General features: G+C 31.0%; 1 protein-coding gene across 2 annotated transcripts; it reads right to left on the minus strand.

The window, feature by feature from the left end:
• Positions 1-1,498: 1,498 nt before the first annotated feature.
• Positions 1,499-3,700, minus strand: LOC128031960 (protein RESTRICTED TEV MOVEMENT 3-like). Of its 2 annotated transcripts, none has more exons than XM_052622063.1 (3): positions 3,305-3,700; positions 3,057-3,213; positions 1,499-2,306 (listed from the first exon to the last, which is right to left on the minus strand). In XM_052622063.1, the coding sequence occupies exons 1-3, from the start codon at positions 3,484-3,486 to the stop codon at positions 1,635-1,637; spliced, it is 1,011 nt and encodes a 336-aa protein (XP_052478023.1). In that variant the 5' UTR covers positions 3,487-3,700; the 3' UTR covers positions 1,499-1,634. The 2 variants fall into 2 exon arrangements, with proteins under 2 accessions (XP_052478023.1, XP_052478024.1); XM_052622064.1 differs by lacking the exon at positions 3,305-3,700 and adding an exon at positions 2,384-2,673 and having other exon boundaries at positions 3,057-3,201.
• Between the last annotated feature and the right edge of the window lie 9,833 nt (positions 3,701-13,533).

Genomic DNA, 13,533 nt, shown 5'->3' on the forward strand with positions numbered 1-13,533 from the left:
GCCTTCAAGCAGTTAAATTTTATTATTAGGCCCTATATTATTACTAAATTAGTAATTTAGCCCCTAAACTTTAGTGTTAATTTTTAATTTTCGTACTTTTTAAATTTTAAAAATTTCCCCGACTTGATAATCTCGCTAATTTTATTAAGTTAAATTATATCATTTTCAAATGTCCAACAGTTTTAAAATCTTTCCTTTAATAGAATAGGTGAAATCTTTAAGTTTTCTCCAGTTAACCTCAATAATCTTCTTGAACTTTTTTTCAAAATTATTCTAAAAATAATAGTTAATTACGAAAATAATATATTTTCGACAATAAAAATAGATCACGACAACACCACCTCTATCATTACTTGATGATTATCGCTTGTCACCATTATATTTGATACCACCTATATGTATTTTTTTAAATATATTTTAAATATATAAGTATTCTTTTTTAATAAGTGTGGGAAACTGTAGAGAAGTGCATAGAGATATATCTTTGTCTTTCTTTACATTACTCCGGGTATTTTACTAAAATAATACAAAAAATAAAAAAATATTGAAATAGTATACTTTTTTTTATTTACTAAAATGGTACAAAAAAACAGTTAAAAAATTAAAAAAAAAAAGCAGAAATGGGCCTGCCACAGGCGGCATCAAAAGTGCATGGAGCAGAGGCAGCACCAACATGTTCGTATTTCGACCATTTATTCGTATTTTTTTCTGAATTTTATTACTTTAAAAAATATACTATTTTCTAATTTTATTATTTTACATTATTTTAGTACATTATATTTGAAATGTATTCATTTAGTGTGTGTTTTATTGAAAGTAATAGAATTCGGAAAAAAAATACGAACAAAGGGTTGAAATAAGGGTTTTTAAATTTATTTAAAAGCACACTAAATGAATACATTTCAAACATAATATACTAAAATAATGTAAAATAATAAAATTAGAAATTAGTATTTTTTTTAAAGTAATAAAATCTGGGAAAAAATATGAACAAAGAGCTTAAATAAAGGTTTTTTTAATTTATTTAAAAAACACAGTAAATTAATACATTTCAAACATAATATACTAAAAAGATTGGACATTTTTAAACGAAACGGTTTAAAATTGACAAAACTAAACAATATGCTACATCTTCTGCCAAAACTAATTTAAACATAATAAGATTTAGAACCAATATGATGACTTTTTTATGGTCAAAGAGTGTTCACCACTTCAGGTGTGACCTGAATTCGAGTCGTATTAGTTGCGTTTATTGTTCGAACTTTGTCCTGTTATTGTAATTCAAAAAAAAATTATAAAACAAACCATTCAACAATCTATATCTCAAGCTACCTAACTATTACCATATTTTTATTTTAATCACTCACTCATTAATATTACCAACATTTAATATTTTAATCATTCGTCTATTAAATTATTAACTAAAATAATCCTATAGTACAAGGAACTCTTGGACATTTTGGGTTCTAATAGATAATATTCATTAGTTAAAGAGAAGTAAGGATAATTTAGAAAATACATAATTTCTAGAAAATATTTTAAACACAATATTAGACAAAAGCAAAACCAATTACACAAATCAAGATGCATATCTAACTCAAAATACCAATCCTACAAAATTCCTTCTACAGTTCTTAAATCTTTCCGTTAATGGAAGAGATGAAATCTTTGATTCTTCCCCATTCAGCCTCAACACTCTTCTCTTCTTCCTCACCAACCCTGGCAGTGGCCTCATACACTGCCCATTCCTTTCCCAATGCATCCAACTTCATTTTCATTTCCTTGCAACTTCTGTATATCCCATTTCGTTCAGCCAACATCTTCTCCCTTTTCTTTTGTGCTTCTACAACTTCCTCATGGCGGGCAGCAAGTATTTGATCCACCTGTTTCACCTCTGTTTCGACCTCCTTATATCTGATGAGGCTGCTCTCCAAACTACGAGTCATTGTCCGCTTGATAGATTCCTTCGCAGTAAGTTGATTCTTGTCCTGCACTGCTTTCGCTGCTCGGTTAGCTAGTTCTTTCAATCTTTCCTCCAAGCCCAACAACTCATTCTTTTGCTCAATTGTAAGGGTGGTGGAGGAACCATCAAAACTAGCTAGGATCATGAATGCCTGCTTAAGTGGAGAAATCTTCCCTGAATCGTTAAGATCAACTGGGGTCATATTCAAGGCTTCGTTTATTTTAGCCAGTGCTTCCTTTGCTTCTTCTTTAGAATAAACAATTCTAGAGCTTGAAAGCTCGTACTCTAAGATAGTGAAGAATGTGTTCATGTCTTCCTCAGCAGGCTGTTCAAGTTCAACGGCCTGAAATGGCGGAAAAGCAATCATAGTGATACATACATAAAAGGCATTATTATTAACAACTAATTTGGTTGACTTACCAGAGTTGGTGAAGGATTAATGACTTCTACTGGTTTGGTGGTTGTAGTTTTCTGGTTGCCTATGGCTGCCTTAACACAATCACCTTCCTTGGTCTTACGTTTACCCAAAACAGTTTTGACTATAAATTCATGTGAAATCATATCTACAGTCCGACCAGTGAAAACGTAGGCTTCAACCAAGCATGCATCATTGAGGAGATAGCCTCTTTTAGGGTTGCGTAATTCAGTAAGAGGTAAGAATGAACGGAAGCCCAGAATAGGGTTGGTCGCGTTGAACTCTTTCTTAGTGGCTGCCAAAAGCGAGAGTGTGTATCATCACCAAAAACTTGCGTAAACAAGGTAGTGACATATTCTAAGGAAAAAAAAAAGGGCATAGATAACATATTTGACATCTGGTCTTCGACTGTTTTACCCATGCCAAAACCTCAAACAAGCTGAGCTATTGGGGAACAATGGGAGATAATACGAAACCCATGACCATTATGAATTCTAAGCTTCCTCTGTAACCCCCCCCCCCGGGCCGAAACTTATTCTAGTGGCTCTGTTCCAATTGTTATCGTCAGTAAAACAACATAAGAGGTGTTGGTTCTAGTCTATCTTTTCTATTTCTATGTATGTATATGGAATACTCAAGCATTCACCACTGAGCGAGAGAGGGCCCAGGTGAGCATACCTCGTGTTTTGGAATTTTCACGATCGAATTGGTCGATGACAGCAATCCGAAATGGGCATATCTAGTCCATCCGGAAGCCAAAGTTGCAGAATCTGCAACACCTAAAAAAATTGACAAAAAAGCCTCATTGGCCCCCCCTGGGTAGATAATAAGTTGCCTGCCAAATAAGTTTGCAAATCCAAGTCATGCAAGGGAGTTAAAAAAGCAAATTAAAAAACATAACCAAAAAGAAAGAAAATCAACGTTACCATTTGTTGCCATCAACAGTGAAATTTTCAGAGCAAAGCTTCTTGTCTTGAATAGTGGAGAAGTTCTCAATCCTCCATGTGACCTTCGTTAATTGTCCATTACGACCCATAGACTTACTACCAACATCACTCAAAACTTCAATCTTCCATGTCACCTTAGTTATTAGTCCATTAACATCCATAGGCTTAGACTTGCTATCCACTACACTCAAAATTTCAGTTAAAAAAAACAGGCCTTTAGATAATGGAGGGTTTACGATTAAAAAATATAAGCTATAGAAGATGCTATCTGGACAAAATCCAGAGGAAGATTCAAGGTTTCCTTTCCTAGCGAGCGACGCTCCTTCTTCTTTGATTATTCACAACTCTAAGTCTTTCCGTTTCCCATAAAGTCAGTCTTTTTCACTTTTTAAAGACCTTATTGCTTAAGCTACTTAGCCTTTAAGCAGTTAAATTTTATTATTAGGCCCTATATTATTACTAAATTAATAATTTAGTCCCTATACTTTAGTTTAAATTTTTAATTTTGTACTTTTAAATTTTAAAATTTTCTTGACTTGATAATCTCTTTAAATTTATTAAGTTAAATTATATCATTTTCAAATGTCTAACAATTTTAAAATCGAAGAGGTAAAAACTTTAATTTTCTCCAGTCAACCTCAATAATCTTTTGAACTTCTTTTCAAAATTATTCTAAAAAATAATTAATTACGAAAATAATATACTTTCCACAATAAAAATTGATGTCGTCAATTTCATGACAACACGACCTTTATCATTACTTGATGATTGTAGCTTGTCACCATTATATTTGATAGCACCTATATGTATTTTTTTAAATATATAAGTATTCCTTTTTAATAAGTGTGAGAAACTGTAGAGAAGTGCATAGAGATACATCTTTGTCTTTCTTTACATTACTCTGGAGATTTATTTATTTATTGTTTTGTTCGAATTTAGACAGAGGGAGAGCTGGTTTCGTCATCAATGAGGTGAGAGTGTTGCAGTTGCCATGGCGGCGTTGCAGGCGTTTATATCATCTACCTAAGCCTAAGTCTAGATCTTCACTTCAATTACGTTTCTTTCCAAATTAAAGTGGTGCCACTAGCTCATAGCCCGCACTCCGTAAAAGAAAATTTTATAATTTTTTTTATTGTTAAATTTTAAAAATATAATTTTTAATTAAAAACATAAAATTGTTCCAAACAAAAAAAAAATTAGGAACCAATATTTAACTTAAAATTTTCGTTTGAAACGATGAGTTAACGTACCATAATAATTTATCGTTATATTGTTAACGATAATTAATATTCTATAACTAAAATATTACAACATAATAACGCAAGTAATTAAAATATAATATTTCAAATATAAGAGACAAAAATATTACTTGAGATTACATGCAAATATAATTATCACAATTATTTAAAATAAATTTAAAAAGGGAAATAATCTTTGAAAAATAATTTAAGCATGACAATAACAAGGGTACCTTATATATACATACGTATCATTTATATAAAATTTATATAATATAAAGTCTTGTTCAAAACACCAATACTTAAATCTTAGCTTCAATGGAAGAGATGAAATCTTTGATTCTTCCCCATTCAGCCTCAACACTCTTCTCTTCTTCCTCACCAACCTTGGCAGTGGCCTCACACTCTGCCAATTCCTTTCCCAATGCATCCAACTCCATTTTCATTTCCTTGCAACTTCTGTATATCCCCTTTCGTTCAGCCAACATCTTCTCCTTTCTCTTTTGTGCTTCTTCAACTTCCTCACGGAGGGCAGCAAGTATTTGATCCACCTGTTTTACCTCTGTTTCGACCTCCTTATATCTGATTAGGCTACTCTCCAAATTACAAGTCATCGTCCGCTTGATAGATTCCTTGGCGGTAAGTTGATCCTTGTCCTGCACTGCTTTCGCTGCTCGGTTAGCTAGTTCTTTCAATCTTTCGTCCAAGCCCAACAACTCATTCTTTTGATCAATTGTAAGGGTGGTGGAGGAACCATCAAAACTAGCTAGGATCATGAATGCCTGCTTAAGTGGAGAAAACTTCCCTGAATCGTTAAGATTAACGGGGGTTGTATTCAAGGCTTCGTTTATTTTAGCCAGTGCTTCCTTTGCTTCTTCTTTAGAATAAACAATTCTAGAGCTTGAAAGCTCGGACTCTAAGCTAGTGAAGAATGTGTTCATGTCTTCCTCAGCAGACTCTTCAGGTTCAATGGCCTGAAATGGTGGAAAAGAAAAGCAATAATAAGAGCTATATATATATATATATATGCATTAATATTAACTGATTTAGGTAACGTACCACAGTGTGGCTAGAAGACTGAGTTGGTGAAGGAGGTGTGATCTCTACTGGTTTGGTTGTAGGAGTTTTCTGGTTGTCTATGACTGCCTTAACACAATCAGCTTCCTTGGCCTTAAGTTCATCCCAATCAGTTTTGACTATAACTTCATGGGAAATAAAATCTAGAGTCTTATCAGTGCAAACGTATACTTCAACCAAGCATGCATCATTAAGGAGATAGCCTCTTTTAGGGTCGTGTAATTCAGTAAGACGTAAGAATGAAGTGAATCCCCAATCAGCCTGCCTCGCGTTGAAACAATGGTGAGTGACTGCCAAAAACAACAGTGCCTTATCATCAACAACCAGTTCAGTCCAGAAGCTGACAGACTCTACGAAGAAAGGATGGCATAGATAAAATATTTGGCATCTGGACTTCAACAGTTTTGACCATACCAACTCCTCAAACAAGCAGAGCTTTAGGTAATATGAATTCAAAGCTTCCTTTATAAACCCCGAAACTTCTTCGTAATGGCTCTTCCATGCTTCATTACATTTTATATTGTCATTTGGTTCTAGTCTATCATTTCTATTTCTATGTATGCTTGTACGTGGAAAGCTCAAGCATTCCCCAATGAGACAGAGCCCCAGGTGAACATACAAAATAAATGCAAAACAGAACAAGAGGAAGCAATAGCCATTGTTTTCCTAAAGCTTTGATAAATGACAAGTAACCGAGTAAATAACAAAAAGAGTTGAATTACACAATTGGTTCACGCAGTCACACTTAAGACCTAGCATTAAACATATCAATGACCCTTCCCCTATTCCTATACTATGGCTATCTATAGGTGATAATACTCTAAAATGGCATACTTGTATGTATTAATTACATGTATATTTTGAGTACAATCTTACTAATTTGGATTGTTTATGATTTTTTATCTTATAGAGATTAAATTGAAGACAAAAGGAAATTTGAGGCAAAAAGTGTGAATTTAAAGATAAAACAGGTCAGCATACGAAATAGGGAAGAAGTGATACCGAAAATACAAAATGTGGAAGATTTGGAGCAAAATTTTAAAGAAGAGATTTATGAACATTAGGCTTTGTTTAAATTTGAAATTTATTTTTAGGATTATTGCTAGAATTATTATATTGTTTAGATTTAATTTCAAATTATATCTTTTAAACATTATCATCTAGAGTTTAAATAGAAACAAACTAATATATACTATAAATAAGGGATGAAGTGACATGTAACACCCTTTACCCGTATCTGTTGTCAGAATAGGGCACGAGGCATTATCGAAGTTTACTGAATATTTTCAATAATTCTGAATCATTTATTATTCATATTCTGAAAATAATCATAACATCATTTATTGGGCCCTAGAAGCCCAAAACATTTATTAGGAACCTACTGGGATTAAATCGGAATCATAGGAAATTTTTTTGCAGAATCCTATTTATATATATATAGATTTTAGAAAAAAATTTTATTTCCGAATTAGGTGCAGGATTCATACGGGCGTATCACATAACAAATCTTTTCATAAGAAATTGCATAACTGAAACTTTTCCACTCTTTCATACGCTCAATTATATTTTCATCTAAGCACTTACCATTCCAATGCACCTTATAATTAAACATATTACCATTCAACAGTAATTTGATACTTGCCTCAACTTTAAGCAACAACATTGGTTAGCATACTTTAATACTAACAAACTTATTTTCTCGCCATGTCTCACTTAATTATATTACTCGTCTTAATATACATAATTTTCCTTGTATCAACATATCAAAGATAGTCTCATATTTACATGTCATGATACATATCATTTTCTTTTGTTTCTTCTTAAATATAAATTATTCAATTCATTATGACAATATTTCATGTACCATAAATTTTTATAAGTTCAATGTATATTTATTCGATGAGCAGTTCATAATCTTGAATATGCATAATTATCAGGCAAGTTCCACATACATGTATTTTCCATGTCATATTTTAGTATATCAAATAATTATCATTTCTATGTATTTCAAGTTTAATTTCATGATTTTAAGTACTTATCATTTTCTATTTTTATCCCGTTGAATTTTTCGGAATTTCGATGGATTTTTAGGGGTACACTTTAGTGTACAAATTCGGGTCCGTCAATTCATATTCATGTGCGCACATTTTCCAATTCAGAGAGCACACTCTCGCAAACCTCATTTTTTACAGCAGGATTACCAGTCTAGGCTAAATCCCCTGCAATAGAGCACAGTTCTACGAACCTCATTTCTTATAGCGGAATTATTAGTCCAGGCTATATCCCCTACAACGACAATTACTCTAATGAGCTTAGATCTGAATTACCAGTCCAGGCTAAATTCAGACCCTAATTCGGATTACCCGTCCGGGCTAAATCCATTTCCCACATATTCTTCGAGAGAGCTATATCATGATAGGATCACTTGTCCGGGCTAGATCCTTTTTACCGTCAATTCCTTTTCAGAGATCTATAGAATTTTCCTTCCATTCAACTGAGATTTTTTTTCCTTTTTGTCAAATATATCAATGTTTCATCAATTTTCATACAATGAACATTCAAATCATATTCACATCAATAACATACATTTCAAGCATTTAAGAATATAATTCAAGTTACACGAACTCACCGGGCTAAATTGCAGAATTATCAAAATTCAAGGACATTTTGATAATTTTCTATTTTCTCAATTTTCACCCAAAATTTGATCTAAATTAATATTTCATTCAATTTATTAATTTAAACGATAAAAAATTCATTTCATGCAATTTGGTCATTTTGACATTTTACAAAATTACCCTTAAAATTTTACTTTTATTCAATTTAGTCCCTGAACCTAAAACATGTAAATTAACTATTTTAAAGTAAACTCATATTAGCTGAATATTAACATATATTAATTTTCCTCCTCCTCCACTCCAATCCACATCCTTGATACATATATATTACCACTATTTACTTGTTTACTCATAACAAATTGTTCACTTGAGTCATAGTCACTAAATTAATTATATATTGAGATACAGAGCTCCAAATTAAGATCCGTAAATTTTATATAAAACTAGACTCACATATTTTCTTACCATAAAATTTTTAGAATTTTGGTATAGCCAATAAGTACAGTTTATTCTTTAAATGCATCCTTATTCTGCTGTTTGACAGTTTTGACCCTTCTTCACTAAAAACTAATTATCTCTTTATACAGAATTCGGATGATGTTCTAATTTGTTTCTTTTGAAAATAGACTTATTAAGGATTCTAAGCATATAAATTATAACTCATAATCATTTTAGTACAATTTTAATGACTTTCCAAAGTCAGAACAGGGAACCGAATTCATTCTGTACTTGTCTCACTAAATTTATTATATTTCATAATTTACAATTCCATTGGTTACACCATTTCTTCTATGAGAAACTAGACTCAATAAAGATTTAATTTCATATTTTTTATCTTCTAATTCAATTTCCATGATTTATAGTGATTTTTCAAAGTTAACCTACTGTTGCTGTCCAAAACTGTTTTAGTGCAAAATGTTGATTACTAAATTTATAACACCCTTATTCCCTTTCTCTATAGTATTTCCCATCACTTTATCTTGTTTTCTTCACTAAAATATCAAGAAAATAAAACCTTATATAATAAAACCCTACATTAACATCAATTTCATACTTTTCAATAATATCGACTCAAAAATATATTGAAATCTTGATGTTCTTACCTTGCTCTATTAATTTCAATCTTTTACTTGATTTTCTCTCTCCTCCAGCCTCTATGTCTTGAATCTAACTTGATATTCTAGCTCCCCATAGTCTCCTTATCAATTTTCTCTTTTGGTGGCTATGGAAATTTCTTTAAATTCTAAGTGAAAATAGTGATTTTTTTGTGAGGGGACCAAATTGTAAAGAAAGCAAAACTTTCTTTCTTTCTCTCTTCTTCTCACGTTAATGCATGGAAAAATGGTGGGATGGTGGCTTCCATCTTTTTTTTCCATATATATATATATATATATATATATATATATATATATATATATATATATATTACTATATAAGATAATAAAATATCATTAAGAAAAAATCAAATCAAAATATAATAAACTAATATTTATTTATTTAATCTAAAATATCTCCAACATCATCATTATTTTCTAGATTTCTCTCTCCTCTAATTGACCATTTTGCTCTTTAGATATTTTAAAATTCCATCCTTGAGTCATCACTTAGTTTGGTAAAATTACGATTTAGTCCCACATAATTCTTCATCTATTCAATTTGGTCTCAATTCATCCATTTTCCTTAGTTTCTAGATTATTCCACCCTTAAAATATTTACACTATTGATCCTTCAACTTTTCATATTTACATTTTAACCCCTCAATTTTTGAGTATTTACTATTGGGTAACAAAACTTTTCTCACTTTTACAATTTAATTCTTTCTTGAGTTAATATGTCATAATATACTTCCCAATGTTGTCATAACTCAAAATTCTCCTTTTGTCACTTTATTTCCTTACTATATCAAAAATAATATCTTATTGTAAAATTTTCGAGGTATTACATTTCTCTCCCCCTTAAAATAAATTTCGTCCTAGAAATTTCCTTGTTTTACTATATCAAGAATATCTACTCTCTTACTGTAATAATTTTTGGGATCACATATCAGCTTAGAACTTTTAAATAAATTGAGTGCTCAAATGTCAAAATTTTCGAACGAAATTTTCACAAAATCATTCCGTGAAATTGTAGACCATAAAAATAAAATTTTCCTCGTCGGATTTGTGGTCTCAAAACTACTGTTCTGACTAGACCTAAAAATCGAGCTGTTACAACTCTCCCCCTTTAGGGATTTTCGCCCCGAAAATCTTACCAAAAGAAATTACTTCCAACTCTCATGAAATACTTTCACTAACTTTCCAAAATCACTAATCAATTTAATCTCATATATCTCTATATCATACTTTCTGAAACATATTTTTTTTTCATTTTGACTATCTATCTTCATACTCATGAGTGCACAGAATTTATTCTCTTAGCTGAGGACATGCTTAAATACATGTAACTTAAATCACATGTCAATAATTCAATTCACTTTAATAAAACAACTGTATTGATTTCAACTATCAAACACTAACATATCAAGATACTATTTTCTTAATGCTGAGGATACAACTCAAACACTCAATCTTTCAACATTCTTTTAGCATGCAAACCAAAGATCCTTTAACTGTATTAGTTCAAGGAAACATATATTTTGATTGAACTTATTAACTTTAATCAAATTTACCTGAGGAAAAATTCAATCATACAATTTTAAGTTTATGCTCCCATTATTTATACCCTTACTGATGACAATTCCTTACACAAAATCAGAAAAGTCCAGATACCAAAATCACCACATTTCAGCTCTGGAATTTCATCGTAGCAAAACAATACACTTTTTAAATATGTATGCAAAACAGAATAATAACTAGTCATAAACCGACCAGACCAACAGGGTTTTCGTCTAACATCATAATTAGCTAACATTCTCATAACATAAGAATTCCATTAGAAACTGAACAATTATACACATATCTCTAAGGATAAAAGAATATATAGAATATCCAAAAAAGATCATCGTGTTCATTTCGATTGTAATCGTGACACACAGGCATCTTTACCACTTAATTATCATTTCTCTGACAAATTTTGTTATTACGAACCTCACATTATTCCATTTACTAACAAAAATCAATTCAAAAGAACTTCCAGTTAATACATGCATTCTTTAGGTATCATACCTGAATATTTTGTCTCATCAAATTTAACCTCTTCGTTAGTTCACATTTATGAGCTTATTCAACCTGATTCTTGTAAAAAATTTCATCATAAAGCAATACTGATAAGGGGGTGATGGTGAGGTCATAAAGCCTCTAACTTACTCTTATAAATACATATATATATAACTTAGCTTTCATCATCAATGTAATACCATCATAACCACATAGTTCATTCCAAGCAAATTAACATATCTATTTATTACAAATGTTTTCTGTCACTCACAATTTCACACAATGGATTTACTTACTTGAGCTCAATATTAATATCTAATTAAATTTCAATACTTGGCTTCCAATTTACTTACTGACATTTGTCAAATTAGAGAACGTCTTACGGAATTGAGTACTTTATTTTCTCGATGCCATAGTCAAACTATGGTCTTACATGTAGTCACATATCACATACCGATGCCATAGCCCAGCTATGGTCTTACACGGAATCACATAATCACATTTTCACATGTTGCCATGGTCAAACCATGGTCTTTTCTGTCAATTCATCACATATCACTGAACGAAAGTACTCATCCTGCGTTCTACTCAATTTGATCTTCCAATTCAATTTTCATGCTATTATAATATTTATAGTTCAATAATAAAGACATAAACAAAACATCATATTATTTCTAATTTAACAATTAAACATAAGATTCTATCAAATAAATATACTGATTACACTTATTCAAGCAAGTGTACATAAACACACATTCCATTTATTTGTGTATATTTGATTACCATATTTACTTAATCAAATATGTTGAGGACATAACATCATATGCACACCAAGCAAACACGGATGGGCTTATCACCATATAAACTTTCATTTTATTCTACGTTTCCACATTTCTCATCTCAACTTATGGTTATCTCATTTCGTACATTAACACATACTTATCATGAACTTCTATTCATACTTTTCTAAGTTTCATTTCATCATAAACACATTTCAATCACATCAATATAAAATTTTTAGCATTTTTGGAAACAGCTCGATTGGAAGTAATACGGCATTATCGGATATCACGCTATCACGAGTAATAATACGTCATATATAGCTAGACTCACATACGCTATGTTAGTCCGAGAACAAACTAAAGCGTAGCTCTGATACCAATAATTGTAACACCCTTTACCCGTATCCGTTGTCGGAATAGGACACGAGGCATTTCCGAAGTTTATTGAACATTTTCAATAATTCTGAATCATTTATTATTCATATTCTAAAAATAATCATAATGTCCCTTTATTGGGCCCTCGAAGCCCAAAACATTTATTAGGAACCTACTGGGATTAAATCGGAATCATAGGGAATTTTCTACAAAATCCTATATATATATATAGATTTTAGATTTTTTTTAATTTCTGAATTAGGTGTAGGATTCATACGGGCGTATCACATAACAAATCTTTTCATAAGAAATTGCATAACTGAAACCTTTCCACTCTTTCATAAGCTCAATTATATTTTCATCTAAGCACTTACCATTCCAATGCACCTTATAATTAAACATATTACCATTCAATAGTAATTTGACACTTGCCTAAACTTCAAGCAACAAAATTGGTTAGCGTACTTTAATACTGACAAACTTATTTTCTCGCCATGTCTCACTTAAATTTATTACTCGTCTTAATACACATAATTTTCCTTGTATCAACATATCAAAGATAGTCTCATATTTACATGTCATAATACATATCATTTTCTTGTTGTTTCTTCTTAAATATAAATTATTCAATTGATTATGACAATATTTCATGTACCATAATTTTTATAAGTTCAATGTATATTTATTTCAATAGCAGTTCATAATCTTGAACATGCATAATTATCGAGCAAGTTTCACATACATGTATTTTCTATGTCATATTTTAGTATATCAAATAATTATCATTTCTATGTATTTCAAGTTTAATTTCATGATTTTAAGTACTTATCATTTTCTATTTATATCCCGTTGAATTTCTCAGAATTTTGATGGATTTTCAGGGGTACACTTTAGTGTACAAATTTGGGTCCGTCAATTCATATTCATGTGAGCACATTTTCCAATTCAGAGAGCACACTCTCC

Source organism: Gossypium raimondii, chromosome 10 (genome assembly GCF_025698545.1).
Source record: "Gossypium raimondii isolate GPD5lz chromosome 10, ASM2569854v1, whole genome shotgun sequence".
Lineage (NCBI taxonomy): Eukaryota > Viridiplantae > Streptophyta > Magnoliopsida > Malvales > Malvaceae > Gossypium > Gossypium raimondii.